We start from the raw sequence: 25,875 nt of genomic DNA on the forward strand, positions 1-25,875 counted from the left end.
TAGGCCTAGTGGAAGGCAGTTAGGCCACTAGGTGGTAGAATCCTGGACCTTCCCACTGTTTCTTTCTTTTATCTCCCCAGACAGTAAACAGGCTTCCTCTATCATCTGAGGCTGTGCAACAGGCCCCAAATAAACAGGCCCAATCAACTATGCTCTGAAACCGGAAAATGGACTCAATATAAACCCTCTTTCTTTTAGGATTGATCATCTTGGGGATATTTTGTTACAATATGGGAGAGTTAACAGCCTAGCTATGGAGGACTTTATTCATATAGGCTACTAATAAAAGTTAGGTATTTAAAATCTGATCCCCTTCAACGTTTCTCTTTAATTTACAGTAACAAAAGTACATTTAAAAAAACTGGCAGAGTATAGATCAGATAAGATACTGCCTTGAAATCCTTATTTTCTTGGTGGTCCACGGCCTATAAGATGGCATGAAGACTCCTTACTGGCATAATCACATTTAACTTCTCAGGAGGCCTGCAGGACAGTAGCTGCCTGTATCTCCACCCTGTAGATGAAGAAGCTTGGAGCTCTGGAGAGGAGCTCAGTGCCAAGCACTTCGTCAACACGCACAAGGCCCAAAGATTAATCCCAGCAAAACAAAACACGAGAGCAGCAGATAAAAACCCAGTTTCTTAGAGAAACATGAACACAGGAGTAACAACTGGAGGACAGAAGTCTTCCAAAGCCAGCCTCGGTTTTGGTCACTATAATACATGACTTCAATTCTCTAATTTTTTTTAATGTTTATTGGTGTTTTTCCATGGATGTTGGGTTCCCTGGAACTGGAGTTACAGACAGCTGTAAACTGCCATGTGGGTGCTGGGAATTGAACCCAGGTCCTCTGGAAGAACAGTCAGTGCTCTTAACCCTTGAGCCATCTCTCTAGCCCTCTATTCTCTATTAACAAGACATTCTTTATTTTTCTCTCACCACTGGGAATACATGTGGACACATTTAAACTGCACACATCTCAAGAAATCATCTCTGTCCCCAGAGAACCATCTTGGCCACACAACAGGTCATAAGGTAGGGAAGAAACTACTTGGTGCAGTCCCAAAGCATGGGAACTGCTAAAGACAAGACAAGAGCCAGTCCTCTACCCGATCCCAGCAAGCAGACGCTGTCTGCCTGCAAATCTGCACCAAACTGCTCCATGGGACCACTTCTGGGTCGAGGCTCGCTTCCTTTTAGTACAAGATCAAGCAAGAACGAGCAAGGAAATGCTGGCAAAGATGACTTCCAGGAACACTTGAGGATTTGCAAACAAAAATAGCCAGGCACCTCGGGTCTCAGGGCCAAGTGGGTTGAGAAAGGGTTCTTGACAGCTCTGTGCTCCCCACCTGCCGTGCCTCAGTTTACTCACAGTGACCAGCAGAGCTAAAGGTCCCTTTCGGGTTTTCACTCATTGCCTTCAGCAGATTCATCAGCCCACCCATGGGTTTCAGGGCACAGGGAACTAGGACCTCTACCTCAGCAAACGGGGCGGGTGATTGTGATTAAAGATGTCTGGGGCTGTTAAGAGACTTCAGAGCAAATGAACACCAGAGTGCTATCCTAAGTTAAATAAAACATCTCACAAAGAGTCCTATTAAACTAAATTAAATTTCTTTTGTTGTTATTGTTGCTGCTGTTGTTGTTTGAGACAAGGTTTCTCTGCGTAGCTTTGATTGTCCTGGAACTCATTCTATGGAATAGGCTGGCCTCGAACTCACGGAGATCCTCCTGCCTCTGCCTCCCACGTGCTGAGATTAAAGGCATGTGCTGCCACCATTACTTGACCTAAATGAAATTTCTAATAAATTCCAATTCTTCCCCTTGTATCTGAGAGTTAAAATGTAGCCTTCAAAACACCAGGTTTCTAAAAGAGTTCTTTTAGAAAGAGTACAAGCTAATAAATATCTTACGGGAAAATTAATTTTCCATGGCTTTCTTCTTATAAAAAAAAACTTATTTCCAGCTGGGAACCATGGTCTTGAGAGGCTGAAGCATGACTGGGGATTAAAAACCGGCCTTGGCTAAACAGAATGAAAAAGGCGGGGGGAGATGGAGTCTCTACTAAACATGTACTATTTTTGTTTTCTTACATGAACGGCTTGTGCAGCACTTTCATTGCAGTGGGCACTCACATTATGACTTGAAGATAACAGAGGATGCTCATAGATACAGGCAAACACAGCTCCATTTCTTAATGCAGGACTTGGGCATCCTTGGGTTATGGTACCCCTGGGTGTGGAAGACTGCAGAAGATGTACTTGGACACCAAGCTGTATTTGAATTGATATTGGTTTCCCACTCTATTGAAAAAGCAGAAGACCTAGACCCTGCTAAAGTCACCCTTAAGGATGTAAGAAACCTTAGGTGTTTCTCCGTGACAGGTCCTTCCCTGTCCTGCTGTGGTGGCGATAGCACAAAAGATGGAAGAGGGCATCTCCAGAAACCGCAGTCAGCACAGGGCACCTTATCCGTGCAGTAAGTAAGATGGGTAAGGATGCTGATCCCCAAAATACAGATGAGACATCAGCAGCTCTTCAGAGAAAGATCATTCCTGATTGGGCAGCATCTTTTCGCATTGGGCAAATACACAATGAAAGCGCAAATGAATGGGCACAGCTGGTAGCTGGGCGTGTCTTCACGTTCATCTCGGGTTTACTGAAGAATCTGGTCAGAGCAGTCTGAACACTGAACACTGGTTAGGAAACTACAGTGAAGAAAGCATAAAAAAATTGAGCAGCTTTGAAAAATGTGAACTGTTTCCCCTGCCGGTTTATAAAATGGGGAAGTGAGCAAAAGGATCTCACTTTTAAAAAGGGAGTAATTTTTATTCATAGCTGGTGCTACAAGCAATGAAATGTTTCAAGAAGCTGAGAAATAACAAATGAATGTGGTTTCCAGCCCGGCTCCTTAATTTTTGAAAACCTCTGAAGTCTGGTTACTGAGGATCGATGAAAATAAAACTTAGCTGGCCTTTGATATCTCTTTCTCTCAGTTCCTGAAAAAGCCCCACGCATCTATAGACTGAGTCCTGCCAGTAAGAAACTCCTAAGCTTAAGGTGTCTCGCTGTGAGTTCAAATACATTTAAGTTAGCAAATGGCAGCAGAAAAGCAACCCTAAGCCAATGAAAAGTAGAATGAGATGCTCAGGGCTGTAGCTTAGAGGCAGACCATGTGCCTCGTATGCGTGGCACCCTGGGTTCTAACCCCAGCACTGCCAAAAAAAAAAAAAATCAAATAAGGAAAATGGTGACTTTTGGCTGCGCCACCTACACTTTAAAATAAAATCAGCACAAAACCCAGTAGATGTAATTTGGTTTGTGCACACTTGTTACTATCTTAAGCTCACTCGAAGGGTTCTCGATACAGTCCTTGGAGATCTGTGCTCCACGTTCTCACAGAGCAGGGCATGCTGACCTTGTCCTGTCTCTCAGGCATAGACAATGGCAGGGAGAGCCAATGTGCTTTCTGCTGGAGCAGTTCCTACCGCTCCTGTAAGACTGACTTCCCTTTCTGCTCCTTTCATGAACAGCCTGCTCTTTAACTTTTAAATTTTACTTTCATTATTTGTTATCATTATTATTGTTGTTGTTATTATTATTATTATAGAGACTGTGTAGGGCATGGGTACAGGACAACTCTCAGGAGTTGGTTCCCTCCTTTCATCATGTGATCTGGGCACAGAACTAAGTGATTTTACTCGCAGGGCCATTTCATGGGCTGAAAAATACACTTTTCAAAATCTTTCGTTTCTGCCTCTTCACCAGCACTCAGTCAGAACCCTATCCCCACACCTAACATTGCTTACTTTCCAGAAATTTCCCTGACCAAAGTTCCTTAATACTGTAACCTTCAATTCCGGTTATTTCTTTTAAATTTTCAACTTGGGCTCAGCAGGTAGAGGCATTTGCTGCTAAACACACACACACACATACACACACGCACACGGAGAGACACTTCTGCCAAATACACAGAGACACACACACGCACACACAGACACACAGATACAGAGAGACAAACCTCTAAATAAAATGTAACAAAAATTATATGCGTGTAAAAAGGACAATTCAGTGGTGAGTCCCCTGCTTTTGTGTGATCTTGACTGCCTCCCCAGAGGTGCCCCTGCCGCTATAGGCTTTGCCTCAGGATGCTGCCACTGGGCACCTTTAAGAGATGGGACAGAGTGGGAGGTTTTTTTCCATCACTGGGGTATGCCCTGGAGAGGTGTGGGAACTGGGGCTTCTCTCGCTCTTTCTCTGAAGCTCCTGATGTGAACAAGTGTGTTCAGCTGTGAACAGACCAAAACGAATCCGCTCTGCTTTGCACACTGAACCCTAGAAGCAAATAATAACCAACTTAGCAGCTTTACGAAAGATCAGGTTTAGACGGAGTAAACAAAGGTGATTATCCAAAACGTGCAATTTAAAATTACACGGCTCTTAAAAAGAGAAGGAACGTCGAAGGAGAAATAGTTGTGGGATTATTCTTAGATGAAAATGAGTGCTAGGGTCACATTCATAAATAGCTTTGTGATATGCTGACTCAGGAGGAAACTCCCCTGTGACCACATGTCAGATATCTACTGCGGTTCAAAAGCTGGCTAAGCGGCTCTTCTGTGGGTAAACGGGACACTTACAAGTGCTGAAAAGATAATTCTCTCAAGTAGAGCTAAAGTCGCCAGCAGTTTCTACCCTAGCCCAAGTCTCAAGTTCATCTTCTGGCATTTACCCTGAAGGCTGGAAGCACAGCGGGCCTCAGAGTCTCAAGTCACAGCCTAAATCTTCTTTATTCCCTTGGAAAATCTCAACTGGAATGAGGCTTAGCCTCTGGCACGGATCTCTCTTCAGGCACATGTCTAACGGGCTCACAAACAAACCAAGAACGCTCCAAAGATCGCGGAGTTTCAAAACAGAAGAGTGAGGACGGCTTCCTGTGTCTTCCTTGCAAATTCCAGGGCACCTAATGGTATTATTTTAGCAGAAAACAAAAATGATGATCAAAATAGCTGAACCCGGGAAAACGAAAGCATGACAAGGCACAGATGCAACCGTACGAGTTTGCCTCCAAGTTCCCAAGCAGTGTCAAGACACATGGTGACAGTTCTCGAGTGTGGACAACTTCCTGCTTTCTAGGATCACTCCAAGATTCCACAGTCGAGGGCGGTGGGGCACGCCTATAATCCCAAAACTCTGAACGATGAAGCAGCCAGAGTCAAAACCAGCCTAAGCCACACAGCTGGAAAATACCTGATGACAAGAGCCAAGTCTAGAAAATCAGAGGGTATCTATCCATCAAGAAGAACGTTCACTATTTATTTAGAAAGATGAACGTGACTTTGATTTAAAAGAAATCTTTACTATGCAGAGTTCTGTAAAGCTTGGACACTGGGGGTGGGGGCAGGGAGAGTGGACTGTCTGTTACTATTTATATGTCACCAAGCCATGAGAATATGTGACTTAGGATTGCAGGGAACTAGTAGGTAGGTCAGATCTTCATTTAGTCACAGATAGATGCAGATTTTGCTGAAACTGAGGAGTGTCATGGATATCAAGGTTTAACTATCTGGAAGCTATCATGAACACCCACGAGCCCCAGGCAACGGTAGTTATAAATAATACTCCATGAAGGTTCCTTAGCCTCAGATACCTACTAATTCATCACCTTGGAGTTGTCTGCTCCATGGCTGCCTGCTGGTGCCTTAAACAGAGTAAAATTACAGAAGGATTCAGTCTGGACTTCTACAGAGAGCCACGTAAGCCGCCTCTAACCCTGTCACTGATGAACGCTGGGAATGTTTACATGTTACCAGCTTTTAGATACTCTTGCAATTTGCTTTCTTAATTACTACATCTTTGCATCCAACTTGTTTCTTAATTTTAAAAATAGTATGAATTTTTGTCATTAAAAATTGGTCTGAGAGACTCACAAGATATCTCAACAGGGAAAGAGTCCTAGCAACTGACATGTCAAGTGTGGAGACCTGAGTTCCAATCCCTGCGACTGATGGGAAGGTAGAGGCCGAGAAGCAACTCCACACAGCTGTACTCTGACCTCCATATGTGTGCTGTGACACAGGTCACACACACACACACAAATACTAAGAATAAAAATTTTGATCTGATATAAACAAATTAATATTGATGAAACAAATGTGTCACCCCTTTTAACATATGCTAAATGAATTTGTAAATAAATCTCCTATACATTAATAGCAATGAAGAAAAAGCCTAAGTGTCTGTGGGAAAACTTCATAATGCTGACAGCCCATCATATCAGACTTCAGAAGCAACAAAGAGATCTACCACAGTGGTTCTCAACCTTCCTGCTGCTGTAACCCTTTAATACAGCTCCTCATGGTGTGGTGACCCCCAGCCATAAAAGTCTTTTTGCTGTTACTTCGTAACTGTAGCGTTGCTTCTGTCAGGAAGCACAATATAAACATCTGTGTTTTCTGACACCTGTGAGAAGTCATTCAACCCCCAAAGGGGTGGTGACCCACAGGCTGAGAACCATTGTTTTCAGACAGAGCAGGGTTGACAATTCTGCTAGGAACCTAGGGTAGCATTTCCTTTGAGATTTTATTTCGGATTTGCCAACAGTCAAGTGTACTTTAAGCACAGAAGGTATCTGGCAGCACTGACTTGCTTGGCAAGCAAAGGCTCTGTCATAGCTCCCGAACACGTGCAACACTGCTCTCTGATCCCCTTGGTCATGCCAAGCAATTTGCACCCCAACTCTGCTTTGCAGCCACCCATACCCGCCCACACCGAAAAATTCAGGAAGTCTGTAAACCAAGCTCTCTGCTCAGATAGATGGTCTACAGCCCTTTTCTTACTCTGTGGTGGCTAAATAGTAAAAACTCAGCATACCCCAGAAACTAGGAATTCTGGGGAAAATGAAATTCTATTGTCCAGAACTGAAGACTGAAATTTTCACTGGACCAACCCAAACTAATTTCCCAAGGCAATTCTTCCAAACCTAGGCTTTGTCACAGTGAGATTAACATATGTTAATGCTATACACGTGACCCCCAAATAATTTCAAATGTTGCTAGAGTATGTCCCATTCAGTTGTTTAGACCCAGAGACCCCCCCCAAACATTATAAGCTATTACCATATAGCGCTCTTGATTACCATCCAGAATTCTACTGCTGAGGGCACCACATAGTTGAGTCACAGAACACAGCACAGTCATGCTGGTATGGACCTGGAAGCTTCTCCCATACTGGCTAGGAGTCCTCAAAGGTGTTGTGTGAACTACCAGAGAAACCATTTGGTCGTCATCAAGCACAATGGTGTTTAGAGCTTTTGGAGGGAGAGCATATCTCTGCCTCATTTAAAAATTTTTATATTAGTGTGTGTGTGTGTGTGTGTGTGTGTGTGTGTGTGTGTGTGTGTGTGAGAGAGAGAGAGAGAGAGAGAGAGAGAGAGAGAGAGAGAGAGAGAGAGATACAAATATGGTCCACTATTACTAGCCTTTTAGTGGGTACTAGGTGGGATTGAACCCGGGTCCTCATGCTTGTTTGGCAAACATTTTACTGACTGAGCTATTCTTCTCGATTCTTGTTTTTCTCCTTTCTTTTCTTTTGTTATTTAATAATATAGGGTTTTGCTGTGTCACCCAAGCAAGTGGTCAAACTTGTAACCCTCTTGTCTCAGTCTCTTGAATATTGGCCACCACACTTGACCAACTAACTCATTATTTAATGAGAGAACCAAATATTATATAATAGATATAAAAACTGGATCAAATGAGAAGTTATACCACACATAATCAGAGAAGTAGAAATGAATTTGCTAACAGATGGAATACTGGTTAATAGTGTGTATGGCAAGTCTGTAGGTGTAAATATCAGTCGCTTTTTTCTATAAGGTAGAAATCAATTGATTCTGTACCACAACACATGTGTATGTATTGCTAGGGAGTAGAGGCACTTGCATTTCTATCAGGTATGCCCATGACCCACTGACGCTGCTAACAGCCAGATCAAGAGAAGACAATCTAAGGAACACGCACCTTTCAAACTGGACAATTAGTTCCCAGAGGATCTATGATAAAAGTCCAGCCCTCCAATGAAAGGATCCAAATTCTCTCACGCCCTCACTCATGTCTGTGACAGTTCCCTGGACTGAAGGATGGTCAGTCTCTCTGTCTCTACACTTGCCTCTTCGGAGCTCTGTCTGACTTAAGACAAATGTTGCTCCCTTCGGCCTGCTAACCCTGCTCTCTGAAGCTGATGCTGCCCTGAGAAAGCCCTAGAACACGGTGCTATCACACGGGCTTCTAATCATGGTGGAGATCGTGGTACCATTTGAATAACAGGATGGCCCCAAGGTTTTGATGTGGTAAGAGGTACAGGCTCTGAGTCTATAAACACACCAAGAATATGCCAGGATGACTCCTGTAGAGCCTGGAAATCTAGATTCGTTATTATGCCGGGAAGTCGCTGTTGTTACCAAGGAGAACACAGTTGGTGTTCTGCACCGGTTCCGATAGATGTATTCTTTTAGATTGAAATTAAACCTATTCCAGAGAACACGTAGCTGCTCTGAAGTTCTACATACCAAAGACATGAGTTTGGCCTTATAATTTCAAGCAAGTCATACCCAAATAAACAACAGGATTGCTGGGCGCTGGGCTAGATGCTCTACGCATGTGATCTTGCCCAATCTTTAAAACAGTTCCCAGAGGCAGATGGCATCATTTGAATGCCAAGTTCCTGGATGGCTGGGCCAGAATAAGAATAGTAAACAAATAAAATTCCATTTGGATAATAAAAGGCAAATACGGATTGGAGACATTGTTGATGCTGAGCCACAGAGAAGTCATGATTTACGCATAAAAAATGAGGCAGAGGGATGGTGGGAAGGCTTAGCAGGTAAAAGTACCTGCTGCAGAAACCTGATGACCTGAGTTCAATCCTTCTACAGAATTATCCTCTGACCTCCACACAAGGACCCTGGCACATGTGCAATGAAATGCATAATTAAATACAGGGTTAAATAGTTAATTAAATATTTGGCAGACATGTATGTGTAGGTTATGGTTTTATGTATTTGAAAATCATTGTTTACGATAGAACAAGACAGGACTTTCCATGACGAGTTTTCCCAGGAAGGGAAACAGAGGAGAGGCTTTCAGTATTCTCCAGAATGACTCTAGAAGCAGCTTTTATCTTTTTTTAATTTTTTAAATTTATTTATTATGTATACAATATTCTGTGTGTATGCCTGAAGGCCAGAAAAGGGCACCGGACCTCATTACAGATGGTTGTGAGCCACCATGTGGTTGCTGGGAATTGAACTCAGGACCTTTGGAAGAGCAGGCAATGCTCTTAACCTCTGAGCCATCTCTCCAGCCTCCAGAATGACTTTAAAGAGAAGAGAAATGACCCAGGTATGGCCACGTGTTTAACAACTGTGGTCTTCGGGCAGTTGAACGTCTAGTTCACCTTCCTGGTGCTCTTTTTCCTATTGAAAAAATTTACAAGTTACACTTTAAGAATGTTTACTTATTTTAGTGGTGCTGGGACCGATCCCAGGGCCCCTGCCTTGATATTTGGAGGCTCTAACACTGCAATACACCTCCAGCCCCCGAGGTGGTTTTGCTGCTACTGTTATTTCTAGTTAGCCAGTTAGGGAGGAATGTGGAATACAGGGAATTCTTGACTTCCTCAACGTCAGTTGTTCCCATGGAAACAGTCACATATTATAAATCCTTTTTTTCCCCCAAAGACTTGCATCTCCATTTCAAAGCTCTCCAGTGTATCTTCTGCCTCAGTCAGTTAATAAAACCATCAGGACGGAACTACTGCACAACTGTTATCTTATTAGGGATGAGCCAGTGAGGCTCGGAAGAAAACTGCTCACGAAAGCGTGAACAGGCTAGGATGGGAGCCCGTCTCTGTACATCATTCCACTGAACAGCTCTTTGCTCTGTCTTTGTCTCCGATCCCTCCGACTCTCATACTCAGAATCCGGCTCAAGACTCGCCTGGGCTGGGAAAAAAAAAAGCCTGAGCTTAAATGACTGGTAAGCCAGCATTTGGCTAGGCTCCTGTCTCCTTTGATGGTATTGACAGAAAAATGTCAGCCGGTGTCATCAAACTGGCAAGAAGTCACTGAGCAGCGTGAAGCGCACCGCCACGGTTCACCCTCACAGTGATGGTCATGTGACCACCATGGACTAAGATGTCTGACCTGCAGCTTTCACTGTTGGTCACCACAGAGGACACCTGCAGTGAGTGCGTGGGCACACTCCACATATACCAAGTGTTCCAGTGGGGAGACAATCCAGGTTACTAAAACGGTGGGAAGACATGACTAATCCATCCCTCGAGTAACGCTGACCAAGTCATGCATTCTTTAAAATACAGACAATACACTGCCACATATATTCCTTCTATTCAGCTAAGACGTCAAGAGTGGACGACACAGCCCTGAACGTCCTACTTGGATTTTAACCTGGCCATGTGAAATCCCCCATGCACCAGTGTGACCAAGATATACACAGAAATGCCAAGACAGAGGGGAAAGCAGTGCCGCTGGACGCAGGGATGACAGTCCGTCCTGGTCCTGGCTCTCTCTCTACAATATGCAGATTAGAAGGCTTGAATAGGACATCAAGAGGCATCTGAGCTGAGTGTAATGGTGCATACTGGTAATTCCAACACTGAGCTGGGACAGGAGGATTGCCAGTGTGAAAAGGGCTAACGAGTAAGACACTTCTCAAATAAAACAACAACGCTGAGCCACCAGCGCTCTTAGCCCCCCCCCCCCATGTCATCTCTCCAGCCCCAGGTTTAGTTCTACTTAACAAATTGAGATAGTCAAGAATTTTTTTTTAATCGTGTGCATGTGTGGGGTGCACTTGCTAGTTTAAATGTATGCACGTGGAGAAGGATGAATATCCAGGTACACACGCGGAGGTCCAGGGTTAACACAGGACATCTTTCTTCAATCTCTATCTTGGTGTTTTGAAACATGGCCTCTCACTGAAACCGAAGTCTGTTGATTTGGTTAGACTAGATGGCAGGGAGCTTAAGGGATCTGTCTGTCTATCCTCTCCCACAAAGTCACCGTCTGGCACTCACCACACCATCCTCCCTTCCCCCCCCTTCCTTCCTTAATGTGGGCTCTGTAGCTCTGAGCCCAGGTCCTCCAGCTTGCATAGCAGGCACCTTACCAACTGAGTCATCTGCCAGGCCCAGTGTAATCAAGAATTTTAAATGAGGAAGAGTTTCCTAGCTTAGGAAATACTTGGTTTCATATAGTTTGTGGTCAGCAAATGGATGGACGGGCATCCCCTGATACGTACTAGGGCAGCTCTCTGGTGCTGCTGTTGAGCAAGAAGTTCGCAGGTATGAATGAAAGAGGCTGCGGATGCCAGAAAGCACTGACAGACAGGTCATGGGCATTTTCAGACTCCCTGTGTGAAGGAATACAACTTCCTGGATGGGTGAATCACATGTACCATGGGCAGTTCTTTCCTCGTTGCTGAGTCCCCACTGCAAGAGAAGAGGTCTGTTTGGAAGGAGTGTGTTCTGACACGCTGTGTGTCTTGGTTAGCGCTAGCTAAGCCTCAAAGCCCTGTCCTGCTATATAGAAGGCCTCTTCACGTTTCTCTCTCCCTCTCCCCTCTCGTCTCCATTCAGATGATCACCACAGCATAGCTTGTGTTTTGTCTCTCAGTTTTTATGCCTTTGTAAAAAGTTAAAATAAAAATGAAAGGAGAGGAGGGAAAGAAAAAGGAGGGGAGGGGAGAGAGTCTTAGAATCCCTGACCAAAAAAAAAAAAAAAAAACAAGCAGTCTCCTGTCGCTGGACCGATTTGGACGGGTGTTTGAGGAGAAGGGCTGAAAGAAGCACTAAGAAGACCCACGGAGCTGGTACCTTGTAGTGCAGAGACCTACGCATTCACTGGGTTTTATGCGTATGAATCTCCCACTCCACCACAAGAAACTGTGAACCAACTGAGCCCCGAACAGGAACTAAACAGAGCTCAGACCAGGCCTCCGAAACAGGAAGCAAGGGATAGTCCCTGTGGCTACCACAGAGGAACTGGCCTGTAGCGGTGAACTCCCAGGAAACTGGTACTCGCCAAGAGCCCTGGTGAGGCGAGACAATGCTGGGCATTACACATAGGTCTCACCTAGAGAGGGGAACCAGCTCAGGCTACCAGCTGACAATGTCTCAAACAGGCCAAGTCAACCAAGTGGAGGAAAGAAACCATGGCCATAGGAACAGGAAGCAAGGCCAGTCGGGATTATCTGTAAGTTGACTATTTGGGGTAAGAAATGGGAGCTCTAAAAAGAATCTATTTTTTTTTATACTGAGAACTTTTTTTATATTCACATGCACGTGCATGCATGCATGCATCCATATCCATACACACACACACACACACACACACACACACACACACTCTTTTCTTGCAAAGGTTCTACTACAATTCATTTAGGAAAATCATACTTTGTTTCAATTAGCCAGTTATCCAAGAAGCCAAGAGGCTGCACTGTGCTCCAAGTTTAGACGAGGCAGCAAGAGCTGACCCAGTGGCATGCCAAGACAAGAAGAAAGTATGTGTGGGTGACCACAGGGGCTATTCTTCTTCAAAGTCCAAGCAACCGGAGGTAGGAAGGTAGGTCGCCTGGATCCAATGAACTTACCATTGTTTCCTCTTTTGAAATCTGGACTGAGACTTATTTCTCTAGAGAACTAGAGGGACTGACAAGTACAGAGAGGCCACGGGGTAGTTCAGGCCAGAGGCTGTGAACACAAACTGCTGTGTTGATTGACAAAATACAGTCTTCACTCACCCATGGCATCATGGGTAAGTAATGATTAACTCTGAGTTTTCCCATACCTCTATTGTATGCAAAGGCCTATCCTTTATTCTGAGGTTATGTCCCGCAGTCTTATGTAGTCCAGGCTGATTTCAGCGTCGTCCTATAACTGAGGATGACCTTTTCATCCTAACCTGTCTACCTCTAGCTCCCAAGGGCTAAGACTGCAGGCTTGGGCCACCACATGGCAAGAGTCTTCATGCTATGGTTGCCCTCAGTGTTGTGGTTGCTGGTGTTGCTGTTTGGAGTGCTGGAGACTGAACTTGGGTTCTTGCAAATGCTAGCCAAGTGTTCTCGCATTGAGTCATGCTTCCCAGTCCCTTCTTAATTTGGGTGAATGCACGATTAACATTTTTAAATGTGTGTGTGTGTGTGTGTGTGTGTGTGTGTGTGTGTGTGTGTGTATGTCCACATGCGCATGTGGTGTTTACCTGTACTAACACATGTAGAGGTGGCCAGAGGACAACCTCAGGAGTCTCCCTTTATTGCTCTCCACATTGTGTCCTTGTGCTTTAAGATGGGGGTCCCTCACTGTAATGATATTTTGTTTGTGTTTTAACAAATAAAGCTTGGTTAAAGATCAGAGTGGAGAGCTAAGCCACTAGAGGCCAGGGAGTGGTGGCTCACACCTTTAATCCCAGGACTCAAGGCCACACTGGAGATTGAATCTGTCTACAAAGAGAAACAGAGCTCACACAAAGGTGCTCCCAGCACCTGGGAGTCACAGGCCTTTAATCCCAGCACTAGGGAAGTGCAGACAGGAGTGCTATGGCTGGGTGGAGAGAGGAATATAAGGCGGGGGGGGGGGGGGGGGGGGGGGGGGGGGGGGAGACAGGAGCTCAATGCAATCGGAGGAGCAGTGCAGTCTGAGGATGCAATCTGAGGAGGCAGTCTGAGGACAGGATCGCCCCTTTGGTCTGAACACTGTAGAAGTAAAAGAACTCTCTAGTGACAGGCCTCTCTGCTCCTCTGATCTTCAGCATTAACCTCTATTTATTATTCACTGACCCTGGACCACGCCATTTAGCAAGACTGGCTAGCTAGCAAGCCCTGCTATGCTCTAGTCTCCACCACTAGGATTGCAGATTCCCTTTGTGTTCTCAGCTTTCACACGGGCTCTGAGGATCTGAACTCAGGTCCTCGGGCTTTGAAGCATGCACCTTACCCACTAAGCCATCCCCCCAGTTCCTTACGGGCTCATCTTTTAGTACAAAAACATCTTTCCTTTTTAGGACCATTATATTAGATTGTTGTTCTTTGTTTCTCTTCATGTTAGAATATCTTTAGTTAGAAAAACAAAGTCTTGGCAAGTACATTTCAGTTCTCTCGAGTTTTTTTTTAACGGGTTCATGGGAACTACTAGCTCACTGGGAACACATACTTCATCCTCTCTCCCGAAGTAAATGATAATACTTACAAAATCTGGACTGGACTCGAAAGCAGAAATGCAGAAGTCAGCAGGAAAACTTTCAAGAACTCAGTCTAAGACAGGGGGGGTCCAAGGTTCATGTTTTATTTTACCAAACAGAACTGGAAATCTTAAGAAGGTGGGCAGGAGGCAATGGAGGCAAAGCGCAGAGAGGTCAGACGCCACTCTGGCAAAACAGCATGGGGGGGCACTTTGAGCGTAAACTCAACTCCAATGAAAACACAATGTGGATGAAAATAGAAAAGCTAAGAGCCTAAAATTTCAACTACCACGTGCTTCCTTCCGGCTCCCCACGATTGCTAGAGCATGAAACACCGAGCAGGAGATTGCAATCTTCAATGAGTCAGGCTAAGAGGAAGGCCCCGGCAGATGCAATAATGGCTCATGGGAAGGAAAGGGGAAGTGGGCAGTCCATCTAATCCAATGCCCACCAAGAGGAAGGTAGGTGGTTTTGAGCCAAGCACAGTCCCTAAGCCTTACATCAGCGGGGAGCTGAAGGCCCTAAGCGGGGTAGGCGAGGAAGAAAGCTGAAAGAAGTGAAGGTATTCCCACATCTTGCTCGTACCTCCTCTTTCACTTGAGCACCCTTCTCTTCCCGCATCATCTCTCTCAGCCTCTTCCCTTATCCAAGCCGATGCTCCTCCTACCAAAGGCATCAGGGGCATTTGACAAAATGCATCAGAGCAAAAGCCACTGGTCTAAGACCCAGAGGAGCATTTCAAAAAGGATCAGAAACATCATTTCCTGAGTGTTTAGAGTAGTGCATGGGTTCCATAGGTGTAACCTGGCAAAGCCAGAATCTGGAATCCGCCGCCTCCAACACTGATACCATACCGAGGAAAGATGTGACGCAATCTTAAATCATTGAACCTGAATGAACACGCAGAACTTCTTTACGGCTCAGTGTTTTCATAAGCAAAATAAGGAGACACGGAAGGTCATTCCAGAGATACACACAGAACCAGTGCCCAATAAGGATTTTTAAGAGCTGGGAATGTTGTTTGGTTGGCTGAGCATGCATGAAGTCCTGGGTTCGATACCCTGTACTAAGGGAGACTCTAAACCCAGCACTCAAGAGATGGGAGCTAAAGGATCGGAAGTTCAAGGTCATCCTCCATTGCACAGCAAGTTCAAATTCTGAGCACTGAAGGTCTATCCACAAAGGCAGCCCCTTGTATCACTGACACCCGTAGCCTCTGCAGACTTTTACTGCCTACCATGCAAAGGACTTGGAGCAGGTGTGGTCTGGCTTGGTATCTACCATCTCTGAGCGAGACTCTCTTATATATAAAGCCGTAACTATCTCTAAGACGCATGGATGGTTTTCACGACAACACTAATAAAGCATGAATCAGCTTTACTTGAGAGAAGAAGAGAACGGCAAACAGTCCAGAAACAAACCGGAATAACTAATAATAAAATCCAGAATTCGGTGAAAACTTCAGTTCCAATGCATTCTTTCAACAGACATCAGCACACAGAATAGGGGAAAGTCTAACAATATGGGCACTCTTTATCCCGTTCTTCATTCTACTAGGCTGAACTACTTGGGCTCCATCCTTCCTTTCCAAATGCTGCCACCCAGGCTCTGGGCTGCTGCCGCTCAGTGGCAGAGCTCCTGTCTGGCATGCACAAGGTGCAATTTCCAGTGCTAGAGAAGCCACAACAATAAACAAGACCCAGGTTGGGCCGTCCTTGCTCAGTCTCCCATCTGGCTTCGGGTGCCTCGTCCTTTAAAAAGCTACCCTGTGGGGGCTGGAGAGATAGCTCAGCAGTTAAGAGCACTGACTGCTCTACCAAATGACCTGGGTTCAACTCCCACGACCCACATGGCAGTTCAAAACTGTCTGTAACTCCAGTTTTTGAGGACCCGAAACTTCCCATGGCAAAACATTAATAGACATTTTTTTTTAAAAAATTACCCTTTGACCCGCAGTGGTAGAGCATACCTTTAGTTCCAGCACTCAGGAGGCAGAAGCAAGAGGATCTCTGAGTTCGAGGCCAGCCTGGTCTACAGAGCGAGTTCAAGGAATTCCAGGGCTAGACAGAGAAACCCTGTCTCAAACCATAAGGAAAAAAAAAGTTACCCTTCACCCCATCTACCCTAGCTCTGAGTGTGGGAATCTGTGGCTTCTGAGTGACCTTTACATGGGCTCTGTGACTCTGTGATGGCCCAGTCACAGGCTCCACCCTCCCACTCTCTGATCGCCTCAGGACCAAGGACAGGCCATAAACCAGCACTTACAAATCTCTATGAAGTACAATGAGTCATTTGCAGTAATAAGACTGAAAATTTAAAGAAGAATAGGTCATTCAAACCATCCTCTCCTGAAAGTTTAAATGACTCACTCAAGATTACAGAAGAAACAAGACCAGAAATCCAGACCTCGGAGCTCCTGTTCCAATAGGCCTGCTTTCTTGTTTGCATAGATACACAGGATTCAGGGAAATCTTAGACATTTGATTCAACTCTTTCTCCACTTCTGCCCTGGTGAACTTTTCAAATAAATAAATAACCCCAACTAGAAGGCACAAGAAAAGCCTTTCTCACAAGTATAGGACAGAGCTGGATGAATAGCCCACCTGGAGGGGCCATGCCCTTCCTGCTGTGTCCTAAGGAGTCAATCTCCAGATGAAGGTGGGGAATAGAGAAAAGACCATGCATGACCCAGGGACCTGCATTTTCTACACTTAGCCAGCCTGCAAGCTAAAACTGGCTACCAGTACGGTTTTGTCACCCACAGCCATACTCTCTTTGCTTGGCTTCTGTTTTTGAAAAGGAGACTGTCTCATTGTGTAGCTCAGGCTAGCCTTTGACTCACTGGATAGCTCAGGCTAGCCTCAGACTCTCAATGGCATAATCCTTTTCTTTAGAAACTGCTTCTGGCAGTTCTCATGGCAGAGTTGGGAACCTGTGAGAGAAACCTGAAAGACTGAAGAGTCTCACATATTTCTGTCTGGCCTCGGACAGAAAACAAAACAAAACAACAACGAAAACAGTTGGCCAGCTCACACGGAAGGAGAGTGACCACTCTCTTAGACATCAGGGGAAAACCTGAGTCTGACTGCCATCAAGGCCCAAATCCTTCAGTTTAGAAAGACGAAGGGTCAGGACAAACTGGCACCACCCCTATCCCATCAGAGCTTCAGGCTGAATAAGAGACCTTCTCACAGCCTGGTGGCCGTGGCTCACACCTTTAATCCCAGCACTAAGGAGACAGAAGCAGGCGGATCTCTCTATGCTCTAGATCAGCCTCGTCTACAGAGGGAGTTCCAGGGCTCCACGGAGAACCCTGTCTCTAAAAACCAAACAAAACAAACAGACAAAGCGATCATCCAGCTGGGCAGACACTAGACTCGGGCCTGTCTAAGGTGGCAGAAACAGTGGGTTGCAAGGCTGGCCACTAACAAGGGAGTCTCCAGACTTACCGCTGGTCCTCACGGCACCTGATGTCTCTGCAAACCTTTGCCAGTTCCTGATCCCAGAATCCACCCCCCCCCCCCCCCCCCCCCCCCCCCCCGCAGAATACTTTCTTTGATTCCAATAGCAAACGTGCCCTCCATAAAGGCAGCCAGAGGCCCCTATGCTCTTTCAGGGTCAGCATTCTGCACTAACCAGTCGCTGCCTAAGAGGCCTAGGACTAGCGCTGGGTTGATTCGTTATCCCGCCTGATTCAGTAACACTCTTATCCTAGGCTGGGACACGGGATTAAGTGCGACAGACTCCAATGTCTGCGCTCTTTAACCTTTCTCCCTTCTGCAGAGATGGTATTTGAGACGAACAGGGGACGGCCTTGTTAGAAAGGCCTTGTTAGAAAAGTTTCCTTCATATTAGCTGATGGTTTAAGAATTTTTTTCCGGACTCCTAGGGAAAATATGCCCGCTCTATCATTGCAATAAAAATAAGCTCAAGTTTTTATTTGGCTTTTTTCCTCTCATATCATTTGGTCCTTTGAAGCTTCTTCCAAAATATAATCCAAAAATAAGAGTGCTATAATTTTTAGAAAAGTTATGTTTATGTAATTTTTATAGCTAGCCACCCCAAGAACCAAGCTATAATATATTATATTCATGTTCAGTTATGAAGACCAGACTGTTTAAAAAATACCCAAACCAGAAATTCCCAGTTTATTTAGTCTGGCTTCCTTAACATGAAGTTCTTCTTGTTCTTAAAATATTCAGCTTTGGCTGAATTCCAAAACAGACATAAGCCTACTTCAGGTGTTTGGAAGGGAGGCTGTAAGAGAATTAGATTGAAATATAAAACCCGCGATCACAAACATAAGCAGCTTACTGTTTTTGAAGATATAAAGCCTGATTTTCCCACCACCACAATTATAAAAATTAGCATGTCTATTTCCTTGATTTCATTGCGTTTCAGCAACACGTTGCCATTCCTGACATCTGCTAAAAGGCAGCTAATTGCTTCGGTCATGAAACAGCTAAAAAAGGAGACATCCCCTTCCCATAGATATGCTAGCAATCACTCTAATGGACAACCAAATCTGTCATTAAATAGCATAGTAACTCTTTTAACGGTGTTAAATCATAAACCCTCCCAAAACCCACCACAGTATCTGGGGCAAATTAAACACACACACACACACACACACACACACACACACACACACTGGTTTTTTGGGTAAGACTCTAACAAAGATCACACATATGTGATGTAGTCCACTGTAGTGCAGTCATTTGTTCAAATTGGTAAGAAGATGGGAAATTCAAGCCACAGAAACCTGAAGGTGAAATGAATTGGGCAAGGTCAGGCCATGCTTTGAAAACGCACACACGTACACTCTGCAGGCGGCTGACTGCTTGGCATAAGGCAGGCGTTCAGTACTCCTCCCAAGACTGAGAACAGAACAGCACCTCGGAGGGCCACAGGTGTGTGAAAGGAAAACCTAATGATATACCGACTGGCGAGAACTGATTGATCTCGCAATGCTGAAAAAAATGTTCTTCAAGCCTTGGACTTGGAACCAGGGGCTCCACAGCATTAATCAGCGAATCTCCCGAACAGTCTCTTGCACCAACACACCCTCTCTGCTAGGAGCGGCGGGCTCCAGGATAGTCCCGCAACCTCTTTGGTTGCTCCCAATGGGCGTGATGTAAATGGGAAGCTTGCTTCCCGCCCGTGAAAGCAAAACAAAACAAAACATTCTCCACGATGACGGCCAAGGGAAACTCGGCGGCGGCCACAGCGAGGAAACTGCCACTCACCTGCGTTGTAGAAACGGTCCAGCACGGCGGTTTCCCCGAAGTCCAGTTTCCCAAAATGCAGGGTCTCCAGGGTGGCGCCCACCACCTCACACGCCTCCCGCAGGCTCTGCAGGGCCTCGCTCTCGGCCACCACCAGCTGCCCCTGGCTTGCCTCGTTGATCACATATGCCACGGTGGTTCTCCGGCCGCCCCCGCTGCCAGGGTTGCCCCGGCCTCGGGTGGCGCTACACCCGGGGGTGGTAGCAGGGCACCCGGTGCCAGGAGCGGCCGCGCTCTCCACGTTCCAGAAACTGCCCGGCGGTGGCGGTGGCTGTGGCGGCAGAGGCAGCTGGCTCGGCTCGCCCTCCGTCGCCGTCGCCGCTCCTCCTCCCCTCCGGCAGCTGCCACCCTCCGGGATGGTGCAAAAGCCCGCGGACGCAAAGGGCGGCACGGAGAAAGTGATGCCCTGGCCGGCTTCGGTGCCCATCTCTGCCTGCCGGGCTGCCGCGCCAGCGACCCCGGGGTCCCCAGTCCAGACGCACCGTCTGGCTAGCCACAGCTCCGGGCTGCTCCGTGCACGCCGGGCTAGGCAGCTGCCATCGCGCGCCGCGCCTTCGCCGCCGCGTCGCCGCCTCCGCTCGGGCGCCCTGTCCCCCGGGGCCACGCCGCTGCCCGGAGGCGGCTCGCCCCTCCTCGGCGCCTCCGTGGCCACGCCGCTAGCCCGCTGCAGGGTGGAGAGTCCACGGGGTGGGGACGCCAGCCGCGGAGAGCGGGAAGGGACAGAGCTTCCTCCTCTTGGCGGGCGGACCAGTCGGCGGCCAACCTGCGCGGCCGCTGCGGCTCAAGGGCGCCGCGCTCGGGGAGCAGCGCGTTGTCGCCGGCGGAGCGCGGGCCGGGCGAGGGCGCCCTCTGGGTGCCGCGCTACCTGGAGAACACCTTACGCGCGGTGGGCGGGCTGCCCCGGGTCGCGTCCCGGAACCGCGGTGGCCGCACCAGAAAGGACCCGCCTCCCTGCTCGGCCGCAGCTCCCCTGCATCGACTCCTGGGGCGCCTCCTCCTTCCTTCCTCTTCTCGTTCACCGGATCGCCGCACCCTCCGAGTCCCAGCGTCGGTCTCACAGCCGCTCGTCGTCTCGGCCACCCGCCTCCGGCCGCCCACTCGTTGCAGCACCGAGAGCCAGGGCCCGCCCCTGGGGAGGGCGCTGCTGGGAAGCTGCAGCTTGCACTGAGCACACTGCTCCCAGACCTTAAAGAACCTGCAAGGGGGCTGAAAAGCCCAGGGCGCGCACCCCTGCGGGAAGGCGCTAACAAATGTCTCTAGCCTGTATTGTCGGGGTCAGCCCCACCAGGCGGTGGCAGCGTTGGGCACAGCCACGGGGCCTCGCACGGGTCCGCCCGTGGGCCGCATGCACTCGGACCGCGAGTGGCGCTGGAAGCTCCGGGGGTGGCCCGCGTGCCGAGAGGCGGGATGATCCCAGCTAGCACCCTAGAGCCCAGGCCTCAACTGGAAAGTGGTTTATAAGTGACAGGGGCGCTAAATTTAGAAGTGGTCGGCTAAATTTATCGTGGCAGCCGCTGGTGCTTTGCGTTTGTAAAATTTCCAGTGGATTACGTTGTTATCGTTAATGAGTAATTGATTAGCTCCAGGACTGAATGATTTCATATTCTGGTTTATCATCTTAAAATGCCCCCCCCCCGCGCTCGCCAGATGTTTAACATAGAGGATGTGGGGAAATTATCATCCGAAATTGAAAGAAAGAAGTTGATTTATTTCCTTTTTTTTCTTTAATCGAACCGCACACAAAAGAAATGGGTCGATTGTTTGAGCGCAACCAAAAGGCTCTCACTTATTTTGGGAAGCAAAACCAGATGGGTAAGTTCCCAGAGAACTCTTTCAGAATGCTGTTAGGTCATGTCAGGAAAACCAGAGCAAGCTGCAAAAGATAAGGGATTTGGATTTCCTAACTCGAGGTTAGTGAGTCAAATTATAAAAGAACAAAAATAAAAATTCCATGTCAAGCTCCCCAAAGCCTTACTTGGTGCTGCTGCATAGAGGAACCTGAGGGGAAGCGACAAACTCAGACTACAGCCATGACTAATTCTTACATTCTTGCAGCGTTTTATTGCTAGTTTCCAAATAATAACGTTTTCCTTTTTGTGACTTGATTGTACTCCCCAAACAGTGGAAGCCTGGGCAACTCACCTGCCACTCAAGGTCCTTTGAAGCAGTCACTAAGTTCATTTTGAATGGCATGGTCTTTCCAGTTTCGAGGTGGTAAGCATGCATTGCCAGGCTCCTAAACAAGTGCTTCTTAAGGCTCCCAAGTTTCTATGAATCCAGAGGAAACAAGCCACCTAAGGTCAACGCAAGGACCGCCCTAAACTAAGCAAGTACTTAATACATAGAAGGGTAAGTATTACAACATGGAAATGAAAATAACATCAGGACTGGCATTCAAAACTCTAAAAGGAAAAAATTATAAACTTGATAATAAGTTTCCATGGCAAATGGAGCGTAAGGTAGACAAATAAAATGTTATCTGAGACCGGTACCACAATCATGCGTTTCTGAAAATGGGAAAAAGATAAAAATTTCTTTTTTAAGATGTATTTCACTTGTGTCTGCCTGTGGATATGTGCATAAGAATGTAGGCACCCTCAGAGCAGGCGGCAGACCCCTGGAACTGATAGAGGGACTGGGAATGAAATTCTGGTCCTCTACTAGAGTAGTATGTTCACCTAACTAGTGAGCCATCTGTGTGTGGTATATTCCTTTACACCATGTGAAAATGGACAATCACTGTGATTGGTCTAATAAGAAATCTGACTGGCCAATAGCTGAACGGAAGAAGGTTTTAGGCGGGAGAGCCCAACTGAGAATGCTGATAGGAGGAAGGGCAGAGTCAGAGGAGGTGCCAGCCAGACGCACAGGAAACAGGATGTGTAGAAAATGAGGTTAACAAGCCATGAGCCAGTGGCAGGGGGTAGACAAGAAATGTGGGTTAATTTAAATGTAAGAGTTAGCTAGTAACAAGCCTGAGCCACCGACTGAGAATTTATAGTTAATGTAAGTCTCAGCGTGTTTATTTGGGAGCTCCTGGGGAACAGAAACTTCCGCATACATTCCTGCCCCTAGAAATATATTTAGAAAGAAACATAAAGCCATGTACAATTCATGGTCATGGGAATACAGATAACTCTTATCTATATAGAAAAAATCCAAGTACAAATTGAAAACTATATTAATATAACCACTTTTGCTAAATGCGTTGGCAAAATTCCTGACATTTTACAACACACACTTTGAGACCGGATCTAAGGACACTCTCATTTCTGGCGGGATGGAAAATAATGAAGATAATGAGTGTGTGGGCCCAGGCCTGTAATCCCAGCGCTTGGGAAGCTGAGCCAAAAAGTTCACATTTGAAGCCAGCCTAGGCTAGCTACCTAGCAAGAACTTGTCTTAACAAAAAATACAATTAAAAAAATGTAAAGAGACATTTTTAATATCTAGCAAAATTCCATATACATTTATGCTTGGCATAGAAATCCCACTTACAAAGATTTATCTCAAGAGTTGGGGACTTGCAAGTTTCAGAACCTGAGTTGGGAGCCTCTCTCTTACCCCCATTACTTATAAAAGAAAAACAAAACAGGTACTCAGTGTGTGCCTGAATCCCCAGCCCTGGGAGCCAGAGTAGGGCAGAGACTGGTGGATCCCTGAAGCCTATTGGCTGGCCACCCTAGCCAAATTGATAAACTCCAGGACTAAGGAGAGATCCTGTTTCAAAATATAAGAGGAAAGGCGATTGAGGAAGACACTCAGAGTCGACATGTGACCTCTACACACACTTGAGTATGTACCTGAATGCACAGATGCACACATATAAACATGCACTGCGCACATACATATGTGTGCACACACACAGAAGGAGAGAGAGTGGGAAAGACTACATTGCTGGAGTCCCCACCCCTGGTTTTTCTAGTTATTTACATCGAGACAATTCTAGATCTCTTTTTTTTAAATGAGCCAAAGCTGCATTTCACTTCCTTAGGAAAATGGCAACAACATATTGTCTACGTTCTGTTCTTTTAAAATATTTTTATCTCTCCTTTGGGAATTTTATGCCATGTATTTTGATTATCTTCATCCCCCACCACTTTGTATTTTTTAAATATTGCACTATCCGCAGTGATAGGACAAGGAGAGAAGAGAGGTTGAGCGAGATGAACTTTCTGATGAGAAGGAATTTCAAGGCAGGTGCTGTGATGAGCTGAGGCCAACAGTCCTGGGCTGAACACAGAATGGGGCCGTTCAAACCTGAGAGAAGGAAGCAGAGAAGACTTGCAGGAATGTGTGTGCAGGGCTCTTTAAGTCTTCGGGTGGATACTTCTCAGCACAGGTATAGAATAAAACACCTCAGTTCAGGCAAAAGCCACTTCTGGGCATAGCGTAATTATGGGGGGGGGGACCTAAAATGAACAAATACCACAGCTAACACAGATCCAGAGATAACTAATGCTCCACCCCACCCTCCTGAAGCCAGGGTACAGACCACATAGAATACCTGGAGAGAGCAGAGTATTCTAAAGGGCATTTTAGGTTAGCTTAAAAAACCAGAAAGTTCACCCATAAATAAGGTTACCCATAAGTAACTAATTGTGTATCAAAAAAAAAAAATCTAGTGAGAAAATCTAAACTTTGAAAGAGCTGTAACAAAATGGGTAAAATACATATGACATGTGCCAAAACACCCCGAACAAAAACAATAATAAAGAGAAAAATCTCTAAAATACAACCACAGAATTGACTAGAAGACATACCAAAGACTTTAATACAGTTATTCGTTTTTGAAAATATAGGATGCAAATGAGTACATGAGCATATTGAAGAGGAAAAAAGCAAAACAGAACCAAATGGAATGGAGTGGGAACAGTTTCAAAAATTTGTTTCTTTCTTTTTTTTTTTTTTTTTTAGTTTTGATGTTTAGAGACAGGGTTTCTCTGTGTAGCCCTGACTGTCCTGGAACTCACTCTGTAGACCAAGCTGGCCCCTAACTCAGAAATCTGCATGCCTCCCAAGTATTGGGATCAAAGGCGTAAGCCACATTGCCCATATTTAAATTTATTTTTAATTAGATGCAATTAACAGCAGATTATACACCATGGAAAACCCGATCAATGAACTTGAGTAGTAGAAGCAATGCATAAATACACATACTTTCTTGATGTAAGTTTACCTCAAGGTCTCCTCTAAGTGGAAAATTCGCTAAGAGGAATCACACAGCTAAGCATGTGGTTCATGTTTATGCCCAAAGGAATCGGGCACAAGAGCCCAACTAGGAATCCTCCTAGTAGTGTTTGTCAGGGTACTATTTCCTCAGGAGTACGTGGTAGCAATCAGGGCATGTGAAGTGTTACCTACCAGGGGAGCTCAGAGACTGGGTAGCCAGGAGTTCACAAAGATTCCAGACTCCACAAGGAAAGCAGGTGCCCAGCATGAACCATGCTCTTTGCACAGTTTAGGCATAGGTATTTTTAGCAAGAGATAAAGGAAATGTTCAGAAACCCAGCGTTGAACACTGCCCTTTCTGAGAATAGCAGTCTCAAGTCTGCTGTGTTCCCTCTTCCCCCAATGTTTCCAAGCTCTACACGGTGAATATGTGTAGCTTACTGGAGCCACTTACAATTTAATAACGCTGTTTGTCTTATAAAAATTGCATGAATAAAAGTAAAAGCAATTACTGGGTAATCAAAACATCATGTTGGACAAAGATAAGGATAACAGACATGCATACGTCAGTAGTATGGAGTGTAGAAAAGACAAATACGGCTCACAGTGACAGAAAGCGGGTCAGCTGGGCCCCAGGATGTGTAGACTGGGTAATTAATGTACAGAATTGTTGGATGACGTCATTGACATAGTTCCATAGGCGTAGACATTTTTGCCTGCTCGTTGGAGGACACAGTTAGTTGAGCACAATGATGTAGGTCTGTAACCCCAGCGTTCAAGAAGAAGCAGTGGTGTAGAATCACAGGTTTGAAACCAGTCCATGCTACACAGTGAGTCCTGGGCAATGGCGAGAGCTTGTCTCAAAATTAACTAATTAAAGTTTGTATATTTCTTAGTATGGAAAGAAATTTTTTAAAAATTGGAAAGGGAGGAATAGGTAGAGAAGACTTGAATAAAACATTTCTTATTTTTGTAGACTTTGACTTTGGAATTATGATACTGTTATACACAGCAATAATAATATAATAATAAAGGTTAGAAGTGCAAACTCTAAAAATAAAAAATAGAGCAATATTAACTAACCTAGGATGTGTTATTGACCTCATTGATAGGTCAAACATGGGAGAATTCGAATAGAGATAAGGACAATAAGTCCAACTAATTAA

At 45.8% G+C, this 25,875-nt stretch overlaps 1 protein-coding gene across 2 annotated transcripts in view; it reads right to left on the bottom strand.

The window, feature by feature from the left end:
• The window catches only part of Map3k5 (mitogen-activated protein kinase kinase kinase 5), a 203,318-nt gene extending 182,714 nt beyond the window's left edge, over nucleotides 1–20,604 (bottom strand). The window contains exons 1-2 of one of the 2 annotated variants that reach the window (XM_075948136.1): nucleotides 20,421–20,604; nucleotides 19,499–20,201 (exon numbers count right to left, since the gene is read on the bottom strand). In XM_075948136.1, the coding sequence (XP_075804251.1) occupies nucleotides 19,499–20,201; nucleotides 20,421–20,513 (796 nt within the window). In that variant the 5' untranslated portion in view covers nucleotides 20,514–20,604. Of the gene's footprint in view, nucleotides 1–19,498; nucleotides 20,313–20,420 lie in introns of those variants that run through there. The other variant, XM_075948128.1, reaches the window with a different exon arrangement.
• Nucleotides 20,605–25,875: the final 5,271 nt, after the last annotated feature.

This window comes from Microtus pennsylvanicus, chromosome 1 (assembly GCF_037038515.1).
Source record: "Microtus pennsylvanicus isolate mMicPen1 chromosome 1, mMicPen1.hap1, whole genome shotgun sequence".
Taxonomy (NCBI): Eukaryota; Metazoa; Chordata; class Mammalia; order Rodentia; family Cricetidae; genus Microtus; species Microtus pennsylvanicus.